Below are 23,975 nucleotides of genomic sequence, written 5' to 3'. Positions count from 1 at the left end.
CAGCCCCCTTACTTCTCCTCGCAGCCTCCGCGCGCCGCCTGCCTCGGCGGGTCCCCAGCGCGCGGGCGACCGTTAGCGGCACCTCCGAGCCGCCGCCCGCGGGGCACGCGCCTCGCCTCGCCTCGCCCCGCCCCGCCGCCAACGGCCGGGCGCGCTCGGGGCAGCCGCTCCGGCGCAGCGCGGGGCGCCCCGAGTCGCCAGGAAGCAGCGAGGCGGAGGCGCCCCCGCCGTGCGCCGCCCCTCCTCCCCGGGCCGTCCCCGCCGAGCGGAGCCGCGGCGGGGCGGGGCGGGGGCGGTGCCGGGAGCGTGTCACGGCCGCGGCGCCGCCCAGCCGCCTCGGCGCGCGCGGGGGGCGGAGCGCGCGGCGCCCCGGCGGCGGTCGGGGCCGGCGCTGGCGCTGCCCGGGCGGGGGCTGTTCTCGGCGCTGAGCGTGTGCGCGGCGCCGGGCCGCTGTGCTCCGGCGGCGGCAGCGCTCTCGGCGGGAGGCGGAGGAGGAGGTGCCAGACTCCGGCGCCGCTTGCCGGCAGCGAGGAGGAGCGGAGCGGAGCGGCTGGCGCGGCGGCCGGAGGAGGAGGAAGGGAAGCGAAGCGAAGGGGGGGAGCAGCAGCAGCCGCCGCGCTGGGTTGGCCCCGCGACGCCGCCGCCGCTCCGCCGCTCCGTGCCGGCCAGCCGGGAACCTGATCCGCTCCCGGAAACTCTCGGCTCGCCTCTTGCGGCGGCGGCGGGCTCCGGCCAGCGCCGCCTGCCCCGGCGCGGGGGGCAACTTCTCGCACTTCTCCGGAGGAGACTCGGGGCTGCCCCGCGCCGGGAGCCGCCGGCGGAGGAACCCAGGCGGCGCCGCCCGCCGCCGCCCGGGCCGCGAGGAGAACTTTCCCCGCGGAGCGCGGGGCGAGCGGGCCCCGGGAGCGCGGTGCGCGCCGTCAGCGGCGGCGGCGGCGGGTGCGCGGCGGCGGCGGCGGGCCCGGCCGCCCGCCCGCGGAGATGAAGCTGAGCCGGCAGTTCACGGTGTTCGGCAGCGCGATCTTCTGCGTGGTGATCTTCTCCCTCTACCTGATGCTGGACCGCGGCCACTTCGACCACCCCAAGAGCCCGCGGCGGGAGGGCACCTTCCCCAAGGTGAGCGGGCGCGGGGGCGGGGCGGCGGCCGGGCCCCCGGCGGCCGCGAAATGGCGGGTGGGCGAGCGCCCGCCGCGGCGGCGGGGCCAGGGCGCCGGGCCGCCGCTTCCCTCCGCGCCGGGGCCGCGGGCGGGCGGTGCCGGCAGGGCGGCGGGCGTCCGCCGACCTCCTTGCCGAGGGGGCGAGGCGGCGCCGCTCGCCGCGCTCTTCCGCCGGCGGCCGAGGCGGCGGTCGGGCCGTTGGGGCAGGGGACGGAGGTGTCGCCGCCTCTGGGTGGCGCTGCTCCGGCCCGCGGGGGCTGCGGCGGCCGGGGGCCCGCGCGGAGCGTCGCCCGCGGGGCCGGGGCGGGCGCCGCGCCGGGCGCGAAGGGGCGCTGGCGGCGGGGCCGCGCTGGGGCCGCGCGGGCGGCTCCCGGGTGGCCGGCGGGGGGCGGCGGGGGGCTCGCTCTGCGCTTCGGAAACTGCTGCTGGGTACAGGTAGGAGTCGGTACCGAAAAGTGAGAACTCGAGGGTGAACCTCGACCATGACATCAACAGGTAGGTTTAGAGAGATGCCGACTTTATGTTGCCGCTTTCGTTCTCACTGAGCCTTACCTCGGAGCTCTTGCCGCCTTTTACCTGACTGCGCTGCGGGGTTAAGCGAAGCGTTTATGGTCCCTCGCTTTTCCTTGCTGTCGGGGTGCGGGAAGGAATTTTAACAGCTGTTTATCATGGTACCGTTGATACAAGGAATATTTATCTACGGTCAGAAAAAATATTTCAGAGAGCACGTAGTATGCTGTGCTAGAATACTGATAATAGTTAATTAATAGTATTAATAGTTTTCTTTTCTTACAGTAGTAGACCAAAATAAGTTACAGAAAACCAAGTAATAAAGGTATAGTTTATTTATGCTTGCACCATATTTATTGTCTTGGGGAAATAAAACAAATGAAAGTGCGTACTAGTGCAGCAGTGAGGCTTCAAGTGAATGTAAGAACTCAAAAGGCTTATTTAAAAAGTAAATCTTATTTCCCTGATAGAATGTCACTAATTCTTTACTTAATGCAAAAATAATAATAATTCATGCCATTTTATTTCTGTTTAAGATTAAAAACGTTGGCTTAAGCATAAAGAGAGAGCACAGACCTATCCTGCCTTTTGTGCTTCAAGTTACAGTTCAGAGGTTGGCCACCAGTTTTCAGGGAAACTAAGAGAACAGGAAAAAAGGTTAGAAGAAGAGAGCAAGCCCAGACTACTGCAGCTGTGTCTGTTCAATATATAGCTTCAGCAGAAGAGTAATACCATGTGTAATACTTTTTTTTTTTTTTTTTTTTTTTAAAAAGGGGGGTTGTGGGGGAAGGCATAAATACTGGTTTGGTGATATGGTCAGAATCCCACATTAGTAAATCACGTGTCTTTATTCCATCAGCTGAACTGAATCCAGGCAAAGAATAGAACAGGAAAACTTGTACATGGGTGTCCTCTGCTCTTTTGTTAAATGCCAGGGTTTGGTTCAAAACCCTTAAGTGAATACAGGAGATATATTAGAAATTTTTGTTTTCCATTATTAATATCTTGTTATTAAAGTCCTGCCAGTGTCCTATACTGCAACATTAGTCCATAGCTCTATCTCTTACCAGCCTTTGGCTTGGTACCTTAATCTGGTATAACATCTCTTCCTTCAACATGATGAAGCCCACCAAAAACAGATGTTTTGCCTTCTCCCCCACTGCCTCCTCTTTATCTTCTAGAACATTCTGTCAGCTCCAAAGAAAATGTTTTTTTTTTCTTTTCTCTTTCCCCTCCCCACTTTCCATATCTATATTTCTTTGAGGCTGCTTCTCCTTACTGGAGAACCTTCTGCTTGTCATTTGGTTTGAGTCCTTCCTTTGGGATGAATAGTTACAGTTTTCCTTCATGTTACTTTGTCTTTTCAGGAAGTTACAGATGATATTAATTTGATTTTGTCATTTCCTTTTGCTGCCCACAGTGTTCTGAATAGAAATTTTTCACTTTCTTACAACTGCAAAACCTCTGGAACTTAGCAGATGCCGTGAGCCCTCTAACACATTAGTTTAAAGTTAATATAAAAGATAAGGAGTAGAACAGAAGTCACCACCAATATTTGAAAGCAACAGCTGTAATTCTACCTCAACTGACAAAACTTTTTGTCAGTGCAGTGTTGCCAGAACTCAGTGCAGTATAAGTGAAACTAGCCACAGATGTAACAGCTTCAAGCTGTTGTTTATAAAAAGCTATGGCAGCAGTAGATTGTCCATATCTGTAGATATAAGAAGGCAATGTTGCTTTGCATACTCCTATTTTCACAGTTACAAAGGTCAGAAGTTTTTTTCTTCAAAAAAAAAAAAAGTATTTTCCCTACAAGTTAATGGATAGATCCACTTCATTACTCTTTCTGTTCTGACAATGTGCTAATCTTTCAACTTTGCTGTTCCTGTGTACAGTCCTTATAACAACATACTTGACATTTCATGCCCTGGAAGTTGGGTGTTGATTAGTTTTCTCCTTCCAATCTATGTGGCATACATTGAGCTCTGAAAAGGGCTTGTAAGTGCTTGTCTGTCTAGGCTTTGTTATAAATGCAATCAGGATCAGAGTTGGGATTTTTTAGCTCTCAGTGCCCGGCTGGTCTGCATTCATCTGAAGGATAGTTGTGCCTCATACCAGCAGTACAATAAATGGTTGGGACTGGCACTCCAATTCCTTTCTAGAATGTTTGGTTTCGTATCAAGGGGCAGAGTTGAAATTTTGTTTTTCTAGGATTATTCTTTTTTGATATTGTAGTTGTTAATCTGTACTTGTATAAAGTAGCTAAGTCTTGGAACTTTTCCACAGTTTCTTCCAGCCACCTTTTCTTTTCTTGCTCTCAGGGTAGTGTGCATCAGACTCAGGCTTGTGAATCCATCTTCTTCCAGGCTTATCTACCAACGTGGTCAAGAATTATCCTTCTTGAGCTTGCTCTTCAGTTTGAGAGTTCAAGTAGTTGTTTAAGGATGCCAACAGAAATGTCCTGGGGAAATAATTTTTTGGAGAAAATCCCCCGAGATGGGTAAATATCTGTAGACAGATGCCTTCACATATCCTGCAACCAAATGTTTTTAATGCCTTTCACTGCTGTGTTAAAGAGAATCTGTGGTCTGGCTTGGGAGGCAGTGATAATATCATTAAGTACATAGCCTGTGTATTTTCAGGTCTCTTTGCAAAAGCTGCCATCAGTTGTCATTCTTAAAGTGAACATTGTCCACACTATGCATGGTAAGATAACATTGTGGCAATTGTAATAGAACTTGAGCTCATGAAGGTGATTTATAGTCTTGTCATCATTGGTGTTGATCGTAGTTTAAAATGCAGTATCAGAAGACCTGTAGGGTGCCATAGAACTGGAGTTTTGGAAAATTAGGTACTACAATACATTGATATTTATTACTCTCTGTCCTGTAGTAGTTATTCTTGCATCAAAATTTATGCTTTCTATCTTTATAGATCTTGGCTGTCAGATATGTTGTTCTCAAGAGTTCTGGCATATCAGAAGCTCTATCTTTCTCCCAGAGCTTGTTTCTACCCACTGTAGGATCTCTTCGTGCTAGAGTATATCCTGGACTCTGGTACTTCTCTGTGGGACCTCTCCCCCATCTTTCACTGTTTTTCTGTCTTCTTTCAGTGTGGCTATGGGGTGGGTCTCTGAAGCTCTTACCGAGAACATGTCTCGGGACAGGAACGAGCATGAAAGAGCCTCTGGAGCATTGAGCTCAGAATCCCCTCAGAGTGGTCACCAGCCTTTAGGGAGGACCTGCTCAGGGACTTACAGGCCTTGGCATCTACTTTGTTTTGCCCTTCTCAGCTTAGGCAGTGTTACTAGAATGGTTACACTGGTTTCTAAACTGAATGATACTGAATGTGAGGATGATACCACTGGATCGGACTAAAGGTCTGTTTAGCTTGGTATCCTGTCTTAGGACGGGACACAATGTGTGCAGCGACAGGCTGAAGGTGGAGGAGTAGCCTTAGATCCGTAGTTAATTATTGTCCCAGTTGTCACCATAGATTGTTGTGTAAGAGTTCTCTAAGAGAAATCTTAGGACTATACAGTGGGGAGAGACTTGATGTGGTGGTTAGTCCTGCATTGTCTTGTGTGCCCTGAGTTTGAGGCACAAGTGATTCCTGGACTAAACTGATCTTGATAAGTGAAAACTTAATTCAAAACAAGACTAAAGTGGAATGTCCATAGGTAGCTTATCTTGAAGAACTTGTGCTACTGTATACAGACAGATACTAAATACTGATAAGCACAGATAAATCTATTCTGTATTTTGGACCCAAATAGGAAAAATCATTAAGCTAACTTTCCTCGTTTTCTCAACTAACTTTACTTTGAATTAGAACAGACCCATAAAAGCTATTCGTTTACAGAAGTTGGTAAAATATTCTGAGTTGCATATTCTAATATTTTGTATTTCTTTTGGATTCTAATTTTTACTTGATTTAACCTAAACATGCATGGGATACTCTTAGGACCAAGTAAAACATTAAAAATCCAGGTTTTTAATTAAAGAGGAGGATTTTTTGTGGGAATATCTTGCTTCAGAAATATATGGCCTGTATGTAGTCAGTGGAATTTCTGCCTTAGGAAGGCAACACAGCAACACAACACAGCATCCTCTGAAACTGCCAGATGGGTGATGCTTTGGAACTTAGTTTTTTCTCCTAAACACTTTCACACAGCTTGCTTTGGCTTTTATGGGAAATATTCCTACAGTGCGCAAAGCTGCTTCTGTAAATACATTTTTAAAACTCATCTCTGCCATGATTCCGGTTGATAATGAGAGCAGGACCGAGTTATTGCTCTTTTTCATTTTCAGTCTTTCCTTTGCAAGTCAAAGCACAAACTTCCCCATGTTAGCAGCACAGTTTTGGTTTCACATGTAGCAACATCCATACTTAGTGTTTTGATTTTTTTTTAACAAGCTTTATTCGAATCTCTCTCTCAGCCTCTAATGCCTTTGACCACCATTATTTGAACCTTGCTCTGATCTTCTAATGTATTGTAAATATTTTTATGGCTCAGAAGTTGCATTGCATTAAAGAGATGATCAAGTACAGTCCCTCTAAAAGGAGCTGGCTTATTTATTTATTTTCCCTCTGTGTCCTTCCAGGAAAGCATTAAGGGCCTGGCTGTTGATGCTACTGCTAAAGCTTCTTTGCTGGCTTACTGTTTTCAAGAAATCTACATGATATGTCAAATACTTCTGCACAAGTGGCACTAGCAGAGATTGTTGCAGTATGGAGTGTTATTTCATCTGAGCTTGCCAATAATTTGAAAGTAGTACCAGCTGGCCAAAAAGAGATGACTCATGGTAGGGTGGAGCAATAGTAATAGAAAATTAGGACCAAATATATGTCAGAAGCACCAGCAGTGCTGAGTCTGTGTATTAAACAATGTGGTCTTGTCAACTTGTGTTCTGGTGTACTGCTGAGGTAGTACTTCCCTTACTATAAGGAAGCACTGCATGCAGTTTGCCCTGTCTCAGGGAGGCAGCTCTAGCTACAACGTATCAGCTCATGCTTAGTAGCTATTATGCCACAATTCTGTGCAATGCACACCTCTGCTCCCTTCAGCATCAGCAAGTCTGTACGCTTCCTGTTTTCTAAATAACTGCTTATATACTCTAACCTATGCATGTAACAAAATACAGCACTTCTGCATGACAAAGTATAGGAAGCTGTATGATCAGGTATTTGGAAAATGTTTTTTATTACTCTAAAATGTGGATGGTTAGAATTAAGGTTGTACTTAATTTTGAAGTTGTCATTTTTTGACTTCTGAGCACTGAAAAACTGCAAGCACAGTGACTTTTAGTAGCATTCTGGTAGCTCTCTTGTCAGAGGATATTGAATGTTCATTGAAGAAACCCACAAAAGGAATCGTCATTTACCTGAACTTGAAACAAGCTGACTTTTTTTAAAACAAACAAATAACCAAAAACTTACTAACTACACCAAAGTCCACAATCTGAAAGCCTTTGAGTATCACAAGAATATCCTTGAATGTAAGATAAGGAGAACTTAAAATTTTTTCTGTTGAACCTTTAGTCTGTTGTAAAGGAAGAGGGTCAAATATAATCATAGGACAGTAAGAATTCCTCGTACTTCCTGGTATTCACAGGGTGCATTTGTCTCTGTTGCTTGTGTACTTTATGTAAAGTTTTGGGTAAACAGTAAAATTAGCCAAGCAGAGGCTAATAGCCCTCTTCAATTACAGTCTTAAATTTGGTGCAAAATATTGAGCAAAATGTGTTTTTTCAGAAGGGTAGCAACAAGACTTATGAGAGAGAACAGTTACTTCTGCTACTTAAGATCAATGCCTAGCTTAAACTCTGTAAATTAAATGGAGAGAGAAAGGTTCCTAGTTTTCTCTTACTTTACTTTTTTTTTTAAAGTTTTGACTTGTTCAAATAGAAATAAGTATCACTAAAATGCCCATACTCTCAATGCCATTTTTGCCATTTTTGCACTGCTAGTCATTTAAATAAAGACTGAAAATAGGGTATTTCAAAATACAAAATGAAAAACATCAGCCTGAGTAAGTGACTCTAGAACAGAAAATATTTCTAGGTCTGCCTCCATCTCCCTCTTCTTTCTCCCTGCCCCCAAATCAGGTGAAGATGGTGTCTAATTAGTTACTAACAGCATGTCATATTTCACTTTCCGTAAATTATTTGAAACTTAAATCTAGAACAATAGTATATCAAATACTTATTTCTGCTATCTCTAACTCTGGTAAAGCAGAATGTAGAAGTCCATCAGCTTCTTAGAATCTGTTTGTCAGACTGCTTCAGCTTTGGAATACAATGTTTTCATTTTAAGAGAGAAGACCTTTGTTTTGTACTGCACTTAGTTCAGGTGAATTCCAGTGCCTCCCCAAAGTGGGGCCTGTTCTGAATGGTGCTTTAAAGGTAGGGTTTCTCTGTAGACTCTTTCTGCCTAGATTAGTACAGGCTTTAAACCTTGACTTGTGCTCTGGACTGACGTTTTGGATGCTTGTTTTTTGTTCTTACTCTGTCCTACCTTGCAGTGTGAATACCTGATGAAACTTATTAGGCTGTATTTTTAGCCTTTACAAGCTTGCTTTTTCTGTACAGGAGATGACCATTTAAATTCTACATTTAGCATGTTCTGTTCATTGCACAGTACTCTAACAGTGAGCAGAGAATGTTTTCTGGCCTTGCCAGCCTAATATGTTGCCATCTGTTCAGAGGATTGTAGCAAGATTTTAGTTAACTTCTGGCGTGAGCTTTGTATGTGATTTGTGGAGATATACCTGGAAATAGTTATTGACAAGAGACTGGTAGAGACAGTGATTAAGATGGCTGCAATTCAGTGCAGCCAGAAAGTAAGACTTCATGAGTCCAGTTTCCTCAATACTTACTGCTGTAAATCTGTATAGGTGACAACCTTGGCTTGAAGTCCATGTCACCTCAAGAACTGTTCAGTGCAGTACTTTTTTTTTTATTTATTTTTCTTTTTCACCACAGCTCCTCTGTGCCCCAGAGCCTCTCAAGCAGGACACTGCCTGTCCACTGCAGTCTCCTGCGCATTTTTCTGGGTGAGAAGGATAATGGATGCTGCCTGCTTTTGAAGTAAATGCTTGGTGATTGCTGTCTGACTCTCAAGTCATGTAATAACCAAGTTCTAGCTGACTTAACCCCAGCAGTCTCTATTGCCTGCCTGTTCTCATGAGATTTCCTGATTTGCCAGCCTGTCATATTCCCACTTTAATTATTTAGGCTGGATGCCTTTTTCCTGATGGACTGATCATTAAATGCAGTTGCTTTCAACGGGCATATGAAGAGGAAGTGGATGTTCAGTGAGAAAGTGAAAGCTGCAGCTAATGCGCTCTTTACAATGTAGAAAGCTTAAGTGGGAGAAAGTGTCCCTTCCCCACCTCCCTGGAATGAAGCAGCCTGATCTTTCCTTGTGTCGCTGGGTTTTCCTCCTCGTGCTGGGCGGCTGTGCACTCCTCCTGGTGAGAGTCCTAGACTTGCTACAGATCTGACCAGTGTCAGAAGCAAAGGGAGAAGGAGAAGTAGAGGGCAGTGGAGAAAGCAGGCTGTTATGGAATATTTGGGGCATGAAAACTGCCGAAGGGTTAAGACTGAAGCAGAAGGAACTGTTTATGTAGTTGATTCATGTGGCGGTAACAGCCGGTTGCCCAGTGCAGCTAACGTGTATGGACTGCCTTTGTTCCAAATGGGTGGAGAACGAGCTGGTCTGTGCTGTTCTCAAATAAAAATGTACATGGAAAGATTTAGTTGATTCCATCTAACCCTGGGTAACCATGGGGATTGCGAACAGATACGCTGTTCGCATGATGCCATTCTTTTACCGATGAAGCTGTACCTATTTTCACTGTTGGGTTTGTTGATCCTTTGCACTTCTTCGTGTAGTAGTATTTGCCATCTCTGTGGAGTGACAGCAAGGTTGCCTTTCTTGCTTTTTAAGTAAAATCTTTATTTGTACAATCCATTAATACATAAGGGCAGAGAGAAATAGAAGAAAGATGTTTAAACCCAAGTTATAAAAACATTAACTGATTGTATAGGTCAGGTGGTTCACATAATTTTACATTGCATTTCCTTATGTAAAACAAGTATGTAGATTCACAGAACATTCTTTAATGATCTCCACTTGAATTCAGCCATACTTGCCCAAAAAGCATCCTTCCAATTTTCTGTGCTGGTAGGAAGGATTTGCAATGTTGGATCAGGATTACTTGTTTTCTGAGAAGAATTAATGCCCTAAACTCAGGGGGAAGTCTGCTGACAGTTATAAATTATGCAGTTAACCAAATTTTGCTATCCAGTATCTACAATGCCATGTAGATTACAAGAATTTGGGTGGAATTTGTTGAGGTAAAATTAATGCATCTCTGCTGTAAGATTTAAAAAGCAAACACAAAAAACCCTAGTGAGTGGAAAATTTTCAAACTTTAATTTAAAACAAAATACTGTTAGAGTACAATTTTATTCATGAATAGGGCTGCTATGTTTTGTTTTATGTTTCTTTTATTCTATATTTATGTTTTAATTAGTACCAGTTTGGAGTTCCCGTAAAATGTTTCTAATATGTTTTACTGGTAAGTCGACATCCATTACTAGCACATAATAAATCAGTAAAATGAAACATTTAGTGCAACTTCACTGTTGTGTACTATTTGCCTTTAATAATTTGTGCTGGGCAGTGCAATTCAGTTGCCTGCCTTTAAAAAGCTTGACACTGAATTTGTTTTGTTTCCACATGTTAATTTTGTTGCCTTGAAGACTTGGAATATTCTTCATGTTTATCTCTTATTTTAAAAAGCTTTAGTATTGAGTACTACATTCTAAGCATTGTCTACTACCTATTTAAAATAAGTAAGGAGAAAAGCTGAGTGTGGAATGAAAAAAGCAGGTAGTTTCTGTATGCCCTGGATCCACATGAAATTTTAAATTTACAGATGGATTCTCAACACTATTTTGACTATTTTCTTACTGAATGGAAACTTGAGCCCATTTCTAGTTTGTGATATTGCTGCATCTTAAAGTTAACTTCTGTGGCCAATGCATTTCACAATAGAAATAAAATCTAAGATAGGGCTGTTTTTTGATTTTAACTTGGGTGCTGTAGGAGGCCATAAGTTTGTTCTTAACTGTAGCTTTTCAAGTGTTTTGCATTTGAGCTGAGTTGGTAGATGGCATGTTTAAATGCTTTATAAAAGGGCCACCGTGGGTCTCAGTCTTCAGAGGAGACAGGAGAAGAGTCCTAATGAGTGTCCTTTGTTAGTTTCTGAGTGGGAGGACTTTGTAAGGATTTTCACCCCCAAATAGCAGTATCTAGCTGCACAGTTAACAGCAGTTCTGCATTTAACATACTTTTAAGAATTGCTGCTCTTCAGAATCTGAAGTAGACTTTCCAGCTTAGAAAATAAATTGCTGATGAAAGGATATGGTAGTCTATAAAATCATTATTGCTTGAAGATGAGCAGGGGACAAATTACTATTTCTCGTAACATAAGAAGCAGGGAACTCAGCTACATGGCTTAAAGTTTTTAAAAAAAATATTTTCTCACATAATGCACAGTAAAATGGTAGGACTTACTATCCTAGCATAGTTGGAGTTTTAAAGTGTAATAAATTCAAGGAAGGGTCCATCTAGAGATATTAAATATGATGTGACCTCCAGTTTTGGAAGTCTGTCTCTCCTGGAAGTGGGAGCATGTGTAAAAGGAAGATGGGTCTAGGTGTGTCTGTAATACTTTTTTCTCTGCATCTGTTACTGGCCGCTGTTGGAGGGAGAATACTTGGCTAGGTAACATGAGGCAGACTGGTGGTCTAACGTATGACTAGGTACATAATAGTGTATTGCTAAACAGTATGTAATTGTTCTTTTGTAGGAAGATGTAGGACGTTTCCATAAGGAACGTGAATGGGAATATAAATTTTAATAGTTGTCTGATTTTATAGTTGTGCAGGCAGGACGTAGAGTTGTGGATAGGTGTGAACAACATTTTAGCTGCTTACGTATTTGGTAACTTTGAACCACAGTCATGTGTAGTGAAGCGGGTAATAACTTGTGTAGATGCAGCATATCTTAGCTTCTTAGGAATTTAGAAGATCAAAGGTTATGTTGGGCAGCCTGTAAAGCCCCAATTGGTATTTTATATGTTTTTATTTTTCATGTAGGTGGCATAACAGGCTACTAATTGTCTGAGTGGAGGAATCTTTCATTTTTTAGGTTTCACAGACAGTGAAAGGGAAAAATGCTAATTTTAGGAATGCATACACTGCCTTAAATGTAACATTTGAAAGATTTTAGTCTCAGTTGTTTCTTGTGTGCCACCAGGTGGCATGGGACTACAGTTATTCTTTTTTTCTTTCCAGTACCCAATCATCTGCATATTGATTTCTTGTTTCTGTACAATTCATACATTTGAAAGGTTTCTACTATTTGCCTTTAAACTGTTTAGACTCTAAGATGTTTGCCCTACATATCAATTAGTTTAATCTGGGTATATTGCCAAAATGTATTTTTGTCTTTTGGGAAACAATAAGGGTTTACCTGAGTTGCATTTTGAAACTTGTTATTGCTTTCAGGGTTTATTAAACAAGTTTTTTAAAAAAAGTCAGCACTTTCCACAGTCCAGAAAATGAAGAGAAATTTTTAAACTGTGAAGTTTCAAAAATAATAAAATCTATCTTTTAATGAACTGCGAAGAGCTGCTGTGGAGATGGAATTATAGGAATGTTTTTTATAGGGGATGGTTTTTGTTCTTGTAGACTTCTCAAAGTGAGCATAATTCAAAAGAAAGTGCATGTCACAATTTAAACAGGAGGCTTAATCCTTTGCAAACGGAACTACTACGAAAGTTAGAACTAATTCGGCATTTGAGGAAAACAGCTTGTACCTTAAAGGAAAGTGCAAAACCATGTCTCAAGGGAATGGTTGTAAAGAGGGGAAAAAGACTCCTTTACTGAGGCTGTTGCTAATACTACAGTATAATACAAATGTATGCTAATAACGACATTGGTGCAAGAAAAAGTTTAACTGGTCATTAAAAAGCATAGATCACAGAACAACTAGCCTTCTACTGAATCAGTGTTACTTATGCTGAATTTAATAGATAAAGCATAAGTGTCTGAATCTGCAGAGGGTTTTGTTGCAGTAACATCTTTTTGACAGAACTTAATTGTACATTGTATATTTTGGGGTCTGTTCACAATTTTAATAATGTGAAGTAACTGGGTTTCTCTTCTCTCTCTTTTCTTATTATTGTCAGATTGAAATCAGTCTGAGGAAAGAAGGAAATTACTCTTGAGCCAAGATAACCTTAGAAACCCACTAAATGGTCTGGCCTCCTATGATTCTATAAAAACTAATACATTCATGTCTGAAAAGTTTCACCTCCTCAGTTGAAATGGATGGTTCAAATACGTGAGAGTTAAGGCAGTAGCACTTTCAGATACCTTGTTCTTCTCCTGTGCTACCTCCTGTAATCCAAGGCTTCAGTAATTAGGTGCTGTCAAGTTTCTCTGTGGTGTATGCGTCTTCCCCCTCCTCAGCTGGGGATGGGTTGATTTCTTTCACTTCGTGCAGATGTTATTCTCTATCCTTCCTCTTCTGGTGTATGCTAGAATCAACCACAAAATCCTCTGTTCAGTAATGGAATGACCTTCTGACTGACAGAGCTGTAAATTTAAGCTGTCTTTTACAGGATTATTTTAATGTTTGTAAATGTCTAATTATACAGATTACTGGTATGGTTAGGCAGTTAAGGAATCTTTTCCTACCATTAAAAGTTTTATTAACATTTCTCTCTCTTTCACTGAATAGAAGAAACTGGGTATTCTATTGAGGTATCTTTAAAAGCTGTGGAGTTTCATAGTGAAATATGATTTTATGTGTACAGGAAAAAACAAAAATGTATACATCCTATTAATCTCATTTCCTGAGATGCAGCTGCTTCCTAAAAAGTAGCTTTCCCTTTGGTATTCTGATACAATAAATGAAAAGACTGGATTTTTGCAAATTTTTGGTCATGAAAAAAGTTGAAGTTGGAGTAATTGGTACTCGAAACTTTTAAGAAACTTTTAAGAACATCTCTGTATCACTGATTAGATCTTGTGCTATACATTCAAATTCATAATGGAAAATTTTGTTGCTTTCTCTTATTCTGGGAGTGGAAGGTTTCATGTGTTGATTCAATTTCTTTCACAGTTTGTCTTCATACAATAAACAAAAAAGATTGTGTGTGTGTGGTACACTACAGTGAAACTGAAATTAAAAAACTATGTGAGGTATTGGCCTGACAACTTTTTTGTATTTTTTTTTCCCCCCAGGGCCAGCTTTCAATATTGCAAGAAAAAATAGACCATTTAGAACGCTTGTTGGCAGAAAATAATGAGATTATTTCAAATATACGAGACTCTGTGATTAATCTGAGTGAATCAGTAAAGGATGGTCAAAGAAGTCCTGAGGCTATAAACTTCAGTCAAGGATCTCTGTCTGAGCTCCCTCCTTCTGCTTCAGTTTTGCTTGCAGTTGATTCTGAGGATTGTTTGTTTGCTTCAAAAAGTAGAAGTAAAATTTCAGGAGTACAGGTAAGCAATACATCTTTCTCTTATCCTCACTGGAGCCCTAGCTATCATTACCTTATATAATGCTGAAAACATCTAACTAGTAGCAAAACTTTGCTCATAAGCACCATTGCTATAATCGAAGACCTGATGGAATTGTTCAGGTGACTGTTGTGCTTAACTCAATCTTGTGAAACTCTTCCTTCTTGTCTTTACTGAACTGGATAGAAATTGAATTTGTGAATATGATGACTTGACATTTCAGTGTGCTTCTCCTCAGTTTTTAAAGAAATAATTAAACTGAAATTATTGTCCAGTACTATCAGAAGTTCTTTGGAAAGAATTTCTTTATTTGACAGTGTCTGTCAGCCTCCCAAAATTCTTTTGAAACTCATCTCAGATAAGCTGGGAGTAGAAAAATGTCTTTGGAGAGGTATGTGTATATGGGTCTTGAGGGGCTGACAAAGCATGCTTAAGAAATAATCATAAAAAAACCTCAAGTACTGTGTCCCCTTTTGAATATTGCTTCTGTGTATTGGCATCCTGTATAGGTATTTTGCTTTGACTTGATCAGGAATGAAGAATGTTTGCCATTTATCATGTTGGCTTGTTGGCATAAACTGGGGGGGGTTTTAAAGTCAAATACTTCCAAGTTGAATTTATTTTGCTTTTTGGTGAGGCTTGTGAGTTCATTGACTCCTACGTATTCAATTTTAATGAAGTGTTTCAGTTAGTGATCTGTACTGTTTTAGGAGTCTTGTGGGGGTATTACAAATATGTATAGTAATCTAATGCAAAGATTAAATTTTGAAGTCCAGCTTTCTCATTCTGGAAGTGAATCTATTTCTACTGTAGGAGAAAGACGGTGGAGTCAAGATGAATAAATATTAATGTTACAACAATTGCAAGGTCTGATACATCTTTTATAATGCTTTTAAGATGTTCAGGGATAGGTAATTCTCACTATCTTAATATGTCATTTACAGAGAAACTAGTTATTTAAAGGTAGTAATATCTGCCTGTTTGTAATATACATTAAGACTTCTGTGCAGAAAAGTTAGTGTTGACATATGATTGCAAATGTTGAATTTACTGTACTTTAGCAGGTTATCCCCTCACACAGCCTGTTACCACTTTAGCTAATGTATCTTTTTAGCTACACTAGAAATAAATTAGAAGTAAACGTGAACTGTTGTGAATTTAGAAGTAAAGCTTGTTGGCTTAAATTGCTGGACATGTTGTAAGCCTATTATGAATGCAAAATAAAACATGTTTCTTTAAACTGTCCTTATGGTTTGCTTTCACATTTGCAGCACGTCAGAACGTGCATTTGATCAGCTCATTTTGGTTAGCCTGGCAGTTAATGACTTGTTAGGTTGTAGTATCTAAGCTGTTTTTTGATCATTTTCTATATCTCTAAGGTTATATGTAGTATATGTAAATAACAGGTATAGCAGGGAATATTCTTAATGTTTCCCTGTTCACACTTGATGTTTTCTTGCCTTGCACAAGAAGGGAGGGTTCTAATGTTCTTCATGTCATTGGATTAGTACCTTGTGCTCATCAGGTTATCCACCATAATCCTTCAATTATTTTAGTACTGCTTCCTTGTACAATTTCTCATCCTGGATGTCTGATTAACGCTGGTTATGGAATCTAAGCCCATGACTTTAGCAGAATTCCTCTAACAGCAACTTAACTGGTCTAAATTACTGTGTTTGAATATAGCTTCACTGTTTAACACTTCACCAAGGCTGATGTCTTCTGCAAGCTCAGTCAATTTATTTTTTTAGGTCTTTTATAAAGACAGAGAAGTTCTGAGTAGATTGTTTGAAGGACATTAATTAAAAAAAATCGCATACTGATTCCAAATTTACAAACACTTAAACAGCTAACAAGTGTTAATTATCTGCTATTCACAAACATTAACTTATAACTACAAATTTTGACCTTCCTTTTTCCCTGTTTCTTTAGAGTGGGTGTATGAGAATGAAGTGAGAAACTAGAAAGAAATAAGGGAGCACATAAGTGAGACAGAATGTGTTTGGATAAAAATCACTTTGGAGAATGAAGGTGGAAGAGGCATTACTGAGTAAATTCTGGGCATCTATTATTATATTTTCCCACAGTGTAGAGAACATTCCAAGAATGGATCCAAATAGTCATTAAAAAACCTTGGTAGTATTTCAGTGAGAAATATTACCAGGACTTGTTACTTTGAGAGATATTTTCTATGCATAAGTTGGAGGAAAAAAGTTACTAATAACATCAGAGCCAAAAAAATCTTGGATAGGCTAACTGATAGATTCTTTTTCTTTTCCATGAAGGAGTTGTAAAACAAGAAATGATACTATGTTACACGTGGCATTTGTTAGTAGGAAGGATATTATGTTGAATTGAGAATCGATATTGTTCAAATAGCCTAATATGTACCATTTTCAAAAGACGAAAATGTCATACTCAAAGGAATCTAGGTAGTAAAATTAACAGAATGAAGAACTCTGGCTCTAATATGGACATGACCTGACATTTCTTTAGGTCAGTAGTTCAAAAAGTATCTGGAGTTTGTGTTCAAAGAAGATAGGATTTTCAATAGCCAGCATATTGAGCTCTAGAGTCCCTTAAGTCAATGTAGTATGGCGAAGTGCCTCCTCTTTTCTCTGTCAATTACTGAAGCATCAAACAATGTGCCTACTCATATTGCTACTTTTAAAAATAGAGAGTGTCAATCACTTTTAAACAGATGGCCAGAAGAGGCATGAACGGTGCTTTTTTCTTTTATGTATTAGTTCAGTGTCCACTGGGCAAGTTTCGTGGTGCTTGCCCAAGATGTAACCTTACCTCAACTGTTAGAGTCCATAAGTACAAAGTCAAAATAAGCCAATGTAGAAGAGAGACAGTTTATGGTAATTTTTCAAATGTTTTAGTTGAAAAGTTTGTAATAATTTGACTGTCGTCTTAAGCAGCCATAAAAGAAGCATGCAGCATCCTTTTGGAAATTCTGTTTCTTCTGTTTTTACAATCTCCTTGCATACTATAGGAGTATTTTATAATTAGAAATGAAATTTAAATAGCTCAAGGAAATGTTTCTCTTTAACCTCTTTTATTTCTCACTGACTCGGAACCTATTCTTAACTTGGAGGCATGTAACTTGGTCAGACAATAGATGTAATTAATGTCTTGAGCAATTCTTATAGGGGATGGTGTTATACAGGAGATGAAAATGATTTAGCATCTGTCTTCTGGATGTCTTGGCGTAACTGTGGTGATTTCAACCTGATCCGGTTTGGGTTGATTCCAGTGGAGGTTCCAGAGTCCTAACTTCTTGGCTTTTTTTTTTTTTTTCTTCTTAACTGCTGCTGATTCATACTGAGCCAGTTATTTCAGAGAACTGTCAGTGATGATTCCAGGATCTTTCCTGAGTAATAACTTCCAGCTCTTGAGCTCAAAATCATATAAGCGTGGTTTTAGATCACTTTTCCCTAGCATGTGTTCCGTTATTCTTACCTACACTGTGGACTGTTAAAATCAAGATCTTGCAGTTTGCAGAAACTGGCATGTGAAAGTCTTGCCTGTAAAATTCAGGACCCACCCATGAGTCAAATTCATAGGGATGTGTGTAGTTCCATGAATTGTTGCTTTTAAACAAGTGTGCTTTCATTGTTGAAATCACAAAATAGTTGGAGTTGGAAGGGACCTCTGGAGATCATCAGGTCCAACCCACCTTCTCAAGCAGGGTCACCTGGAGCAGCTTGCCCAGGGCTGTGTCCAGCTGGGTTTGGAATATCACCAAGGATGGAGACTCCACAACCTCTCTGGGCAGTGTGTGTCAGTGTTTGACCACCCTCACAATGAAGAAGGATTTTCTTATGTTCAGGCAGAATTTCCTGTGTTTCAATTTGTACCTACTGCTTTTCATCCTGTCACTAGGCACCACTGAGAAGAATCTGGGCCCATTCTCTTTACCCCCTCCCATCAGATATTTATAAACACTGATAAGATCCCCCTCAGCCTACTCTTCTCCAGACTGAATGGTCCCACTCTTTCAGCCTCTCCTTGTGTGAGAGATGCTCGAGCCCCCTTACCAGCTTGGTGGCCCTTCCGTGGACTTTCTCCAGTAGACCATGTCTATCTTGTACTGGGGAGGCCAGAATTGGACATAGTACTACAGATGTGGCCTTACCAGGCCACTGAGTAGAGGAGAAGGATCACTGCCCTTGACCTGCAATTAACACTCTGCCTAATACAGCCCAGGATACTGGTGGCCTTCTTTGCCAGGAGGGTGCATTGTTGGCTCATGTTCATCTTGCCCATCAGGACCCCCAGGTCCTTCTCTGCAAAGCTGCTCTTCAACTGGTCAGCCCCCAGCCTGAACTGGTGCATGACATTATTTGTCCCCAGGTGCAGGATTTTGCACTTCCTTTTGCAGAACTTTGAGGTTCCTCCCTGCCCGTTTCTCCAGCCTGTTGAGGTCCCTCTGAAGAACAGTGCAACCATCTGGTGTATCAGCTACTCCTCCTGCTTTGTATCATTTGCAGACTTGCTGACGGTGCGTTCGGTCCCGTCATCCAGGTCATTAACAAAGATGTCAAACTGCTGGCCCCAGTATCAATCCCTGGGGGACACCATTAGTGACTAACCTCTAGCTGGACTTTGTGCTGCTGGTCACAGCCCTCTGAGCCTGGCAGTTCAGCCAGTTTTCAGTCCACCTCACTGACAGCTTATCTAGCCTGTATTTCATCAGCTTGTCTCTGAGGATGTTATGGGAGACAGTGTCAGAAGCCGTAGTGAAGTTAGGCTAACAAAATATCCACTGTTCTCCCCTTGTCCACCAAGCCAGTCATCTCATTGTAGAAGGCTATCAGGTTGGTAAAGCACTATTTCCCCTTTGTAAGGGGGAAATGTAAGTGCTGACCACTCCCAGCCACCTTCCTGTCCTTCACATGGACATGTAATATGCAGGATTAGCTGCTCCCTCACCTTTCCAGGGATTGAGGTGAGGCTGACTGCCCTGGTAGTTCCCCAGATCCTCCTTCTTGCCCTGCTTAAAGATAGGGATGACATTTCTTTTTTTCCACTCCTCAGGCACCTCTGATTGTCATGACTGTTCAAAGATAATCCATGCCTTGCAGTGACATCAGCCAGCTCCCTCGGCACTCGTAGATATGTCTCATTAGGGCCCATGGACTTGTTTATGTACAGTTTGCTTAAATATTCCCTAACTTGATCCTCCTGCAGCACAGATAAGTCTTCTTTGCTCCAGACTTCTCTGGTCTCAGGGGCTTGCATTCCTTAAGGCCAGTCTTACCAGTAAAAACTGAGATGAAGGAGGTATTCAGTACCTTTGCCTTTTCTGTGCCCTTTTTCACCAGGGCATAGAAGAGTTTATCAGTCACTCATTGGTAACTGGCAGATTTACAGAGTAAGCACTTCATTTTCTTCAGAAACTGGCATTTCATTTAATAATTATAGTTATTCAAAATCAAATTTTAAAAAAGCAGGAAAATATGGAATAAGGCTAATTTCCACACAGCCCTCCTTTGTCCCCCTTGAACTGGCAATACAGAAAGCATTGCACCTGTTTTTGGCATGTGAGGAATATTATCCTAAGGTGGAAGCAGTCCTGGCACAGCTGTGACTTGATAAGATGATCTCGTGCAAGTCATAGATATTTAGTGTACGTACATTATAAGCCTAATTGGAGCATGGCCAGGATCAGCATTAAGATTACAATGGCCTGTATTGTAATGTAAAGTTACTTGCTTTTCTTCATATCTTAAGCTAAAGGCCTCAGTATCTTTAGGCTTTCAGATGTTTGTATTTTTCTCAGGTTTCCTGGTTTAAAGGAAATAAGCTACCATGAGAATTTTAACTCCTCTCTGTTTATGTCTTAACTGACTCCTGTGACTATGGGAGTGAAATGTCTGTTGAAGGAAGTTGTCAGATGTACAGCTATATTCTAGCATGGTTTTCCACTGAGATACTACTTTGGAGATAGTGTTAGAAAATTCCTGGGTGCTCTTCTTTTACATTGTTTTTAATGGAATTATGTTTAAGTCAAAATATCTGGGGCATATACTATTGCTAGCATTGTCAGCTCAAAAAATCAGAAGAGCTGGTGTATTAAAACTTTCTGCCTCTTTTTTTAATAATTTCTGAAATGCTTAAAGTTACAGCAAAGTTAGTTTTGCTTTTGTCTGCAACATCTAAGCCCTGCTGTCATTAGCAGCTCATCCTTCTTTCTTTATCCATTCTAAACTATTTTAGAAGAGAGTAGCGCATGAAAAACAGCTCCTATTATGTCTGGTGCCCTCAGTTGTTGGATATCTCTTACCAAAATAGCTTTCGGAGTGGCAGGAGCTGCATGTCACTTCTACACATAACCTTTCTAGTTTTTCCTTCTTCCACTCAACATATACTTGATTCAGCTTTGACTCTAGCGCTTGTCAGACTGTTCCATGAGCTAGTTCAGTTTACTAACGTAGTAGAAATTTTTTTTTCATAGATTACTTTTTTTGTGAATTAGTGATGTGAATTAACTCAGATGTCTTGGGGTGGGGGACAGAAGCTGGCACCAAGTAAGAGGTGGAATTGGGGTGAAACAGTACCTTCCTTTTTTGGAAGTGGTGAGTTACTACAGTTGTCTCATGCTCTATCGCTGAACCTCATCATTATTCTTCAGTGAGGCCAACCTTTATATAGAATGGTGTTTCAGACCTTTGTAGAGTGATCCATTGGAGTTTCTTTCTTATGTGAGAGCATGTCTTGTAGGAGAATTTATTGGGAGAATTGCTCAGAAGAGGGGAATTGTTTCTTTGATCTCAGTGGATGTGCTTGTCCTTGCCCCTTTTAATATGAGGGTGTAGAAATTTGCAGCGAAAGCATGTGCTTGTTGCACGATTCCTTATTCCAGTTTCAGAAGCATATATTTGGCTTATGCCTTTAGCATAGTGTTTTTCTGCTGATTGTGCAATAAGACAAGCCTTTTCAGATATTTGCGCAGCTGGGTGAATACAGAAGTTAATACAGAAGTACCTTCAAATGAGTAGATCAGTTTACAGATTCTGAGATGAAAAGGTAACAGAGAATAGGTCTGCTTTTATTACCTGAAATGGAGCGCAGGAGATCCAAGGATATATTGGGGTGGTGGGGGAGGAGAGTTTTAAGACGTTTCTAGAGGAGACCTTAATGTACAATCAGTGTGCATGTTGACTGAGAAGTACATAACACTGTGCGCTTATTTCTTGTACTGCTGCCACTCCTATACTACCACCTCAGATTGCCTTCTCTCCGTAAATTCTTCTCTTCTTTCTCTCCTCCCCCGCTTGCAATTATTTGCATGTAAAATCTACTTTTTGTAAACAAACTGTGTGCTTTAAATATTTAAATTACATTTCTCCGAAGTAGATGCCTTTCTGTTGTTCAGATTTGCTCCCAAGATGGAGGTCAAATTCAATGGCTTGCTTTTTCAAACATGTGAAAATCGGTAATTCCAAAAGCTTGCCTAATCATTTCTTTTCCTAACGCATTCATGAAAAATGCTGTACTTTCAGAATTTGAGTTATAGGATCAGCTACAGGAGTCTACTGAAGGAGTAAAATTCTTTCCTAACTGCTATTTTTTATTTTTGGGAGTGTCCAGTAAATGTCATATGATTGGCACAGTTAAATCCATTGTTTGATTGCCTTTTTACTTTTTTTTTTTTTTTTTTTTTTTTTTTTTTAACTTCAGATGACTTGAGTATATCAGAAGACAAATTTTGAAACTGATGTTTTTGCCAGCTATTCTGAATGAAATGATTAGGGAAAAAGTTGGGATCAACCATGCAAATAAGACAGATGAGAAATGCATGCATCTAATCTGTGTTTTGAGAATACTGAATAAAAAGACTTCTAAAAAGCCCATGATCTTGAAAGCCCAAGGCACAAAAAGAGGAAATGTAGAAAACACTTCACAGCTTGCTAAAAGTTAAAGCCTGAATTTTTCTATTTAAAGGAACTGTCTGATGGTTGGCTCAGGGTAACTAATCACTGCTTTCAACACTGGCATGTGGAAGAAACTACTTAATAACAGAGTGGGCATGTTAAACTTCAAGGTTTTGACCTTTTTACAATTACTGCTGTATTTTTGTGTGACAATATGATCATGTGAAAACATACCCTGCAATGTAAATGATATTTTTTTTGAATTGGTTGTTTATATGCACCTTGTGCTTATGGCACAAGAACACAATATCCAAAGCATTTGGAAACTGAAAATTCTTTTGTTCTAACACCATCTAGATTTACTGCGTTCGGACCGTACTGTCCTCCTTGCTGACATGTCAATTTATAGATGAGACATGTTGTAAATACAACACGTTGTTGCTTTCCTAGTGAGAGGAGGAATGTTTTGATGTAGTTTTTGCAAACTTTGTCTCCTTTACTTTTTAAACTTAGCTTCTAGAGTAGTCACTGGGTGCTCTGATATATTGACTTCAGCTAAGAGCGCTCTCTTGTCTTGCTTCCAGTAGCTTAAATGGCAGCTGCAGGGCTGTGGAAGTCAGTAAAACAGGCTCCAACTTTCGTAACAAAGGATCCTTTCTCCTATTCACCCAATACATGTTTTCACTTGGGAATAAGCTTTACCTTAGTTTCAGCAGATATTATTCAAGACATCACTAATTTTTTTTTTTCCCCCTCAAAGTTTTTTCCAAGCTTAGCACAGCAAATGGGAAGTTCGGTACCTGTTGACTGCAGTAAGCATGATTACGAATGCATGATTAAGTGATCTGTTTATGTTGACAGTCTCAAACGCTGTGTTTTAGAAAATATCAGCTTCCAATGAAGGACCTAAAATGAGTGTACACAGATCCTTTTTTGTCCTTTTGAGTGGTTGGCACTGAAGAACACCAAAATAAGTGTTTAACTTTGTGGGAATTTTAAAATGTTCTGTTTAGTCTCCTGGGTAAATTCACCTCACTCTTGTTGGGACTCTTTTTTAGCAATATTATCTTCAACTTGGCATTGCAAGTGTCTGATGCTATTGCATTTTTTCATAGCTTTTATTGGATCCCATGTTTCCAGAGCTTGCATTTCTTCTGTGAAATGTAGTCCTTGATTAATTACTAGGTGAAATTCTGTGCTGCTTTGAGGATTCATGAGTAACTTCAGTCTTTAAGGTTATTTGTTAGCCCCAAAGAAGAAAACTGCTTTTGCTCCTTCCTTTATATCCTCATACGTTCCACTTGCTGTATGTCCTCTATGCTATTGGATGTGATGCTCTTCCACTTGCTCCTTGCCCTTCCTCAGAGAAGTCTGCTCTGCCTGGAGGAAACTTCTGTGTGTTTTCTGTGTTTATAATAATGCTTTATGTATGCATCAGGGCCTGGCATGAACATGCCGTGTTGAGCAAAAAGTCTCATGTCTCATATTTTGCAGAAACACCTTCAAGCACTAGGGACCATATAGGAGGTAATGTGCTGGAAGAGTTGCAGTGATCTTCCTTTCTACCACTTCATTCTGAGATAAAAGTTGATTCTAAAATTGGAAAATACCATTCATAACTTCCATTGTGGTTCATTCCTCCCCGCCTTCCAGATTGTAAAAATCACCAAATTTGTGTGTGGTGGGGGAGGGGGGTGGAATGACTTTGTATGTGTTTCAATTGTAGTGAAATTGGACTGAAATTATCAGAGCACTTTACTGAATATATCTTTAGCCTTTTAATCATCACTTCCATGCATAGGCCTGGAATGAACTTTTAGGTC

General features: G+C 41.1%; 2 protein-coding genes across 2 annotated transcripts in view; one reads left to right on the top strand and one right to left on the bottom strand.

The window, feature by feature from the left end:
- Window positions 1-279, bottom strand: part of LOC135323485 (E3 ubiquitin-protein ligase Praja-2-like) — a 136,101-nt gene extending 135,822 nt beyond the window's left edge. Inside the window, exon 1 of the mRNA XM_064500781.1 lies at window positions 13-279. The gene's annotated coding sequence lies outside the window, so the exon portion shown is untranslated. The remainder of the gene's footprint in view (window positions 1-12) is intronic.
- A 35-nt stretch (window positions 280-314) lies between these two features.
- The window catches only part of LOC112995230 (alpha-mannosidase 2), a 125,635-nt gene continuing 101,974 nt past the window's right edge, over window positions 315-23,975 (top strand). The window contains exons 1-2 of the mRNA XM_064500779.1: window positions 315-1,116; window positions 13,991-14,251. Of these exons, the coding sequence (XP_064356849.1) occupies window positions 982-1,116; window positions 13,991-14,251 (396 nt within the window). The 5' untranslated portion in view covers window positions 315-981. The remainder of the gene's footprint in view (window positions 1,117-13,990; window positions 14,252-23,975) is intronic.

This window comes from Dromaius novaehollandiae, chromosome W, assembly GCF_036370855.1.
Source record: "Dromaius novaehollandiae isolate bDroNov1 chromosome W, bDroNov1.hap1, whole genome shotgun sequence".
Classification (NCBI taxonomy): domain Eukaryota; kingdom Metazoa; phylum Chordata; class Aves; order Casuariiformes; family Dromaiidae; genus Dromaius; species Dromaius novaehollandiae.
The sequence above is the reverse complement of the archived record's forward strand: the minus strand, read 5'-3'. Positions and strand labels throughout refer to the sequence as shown.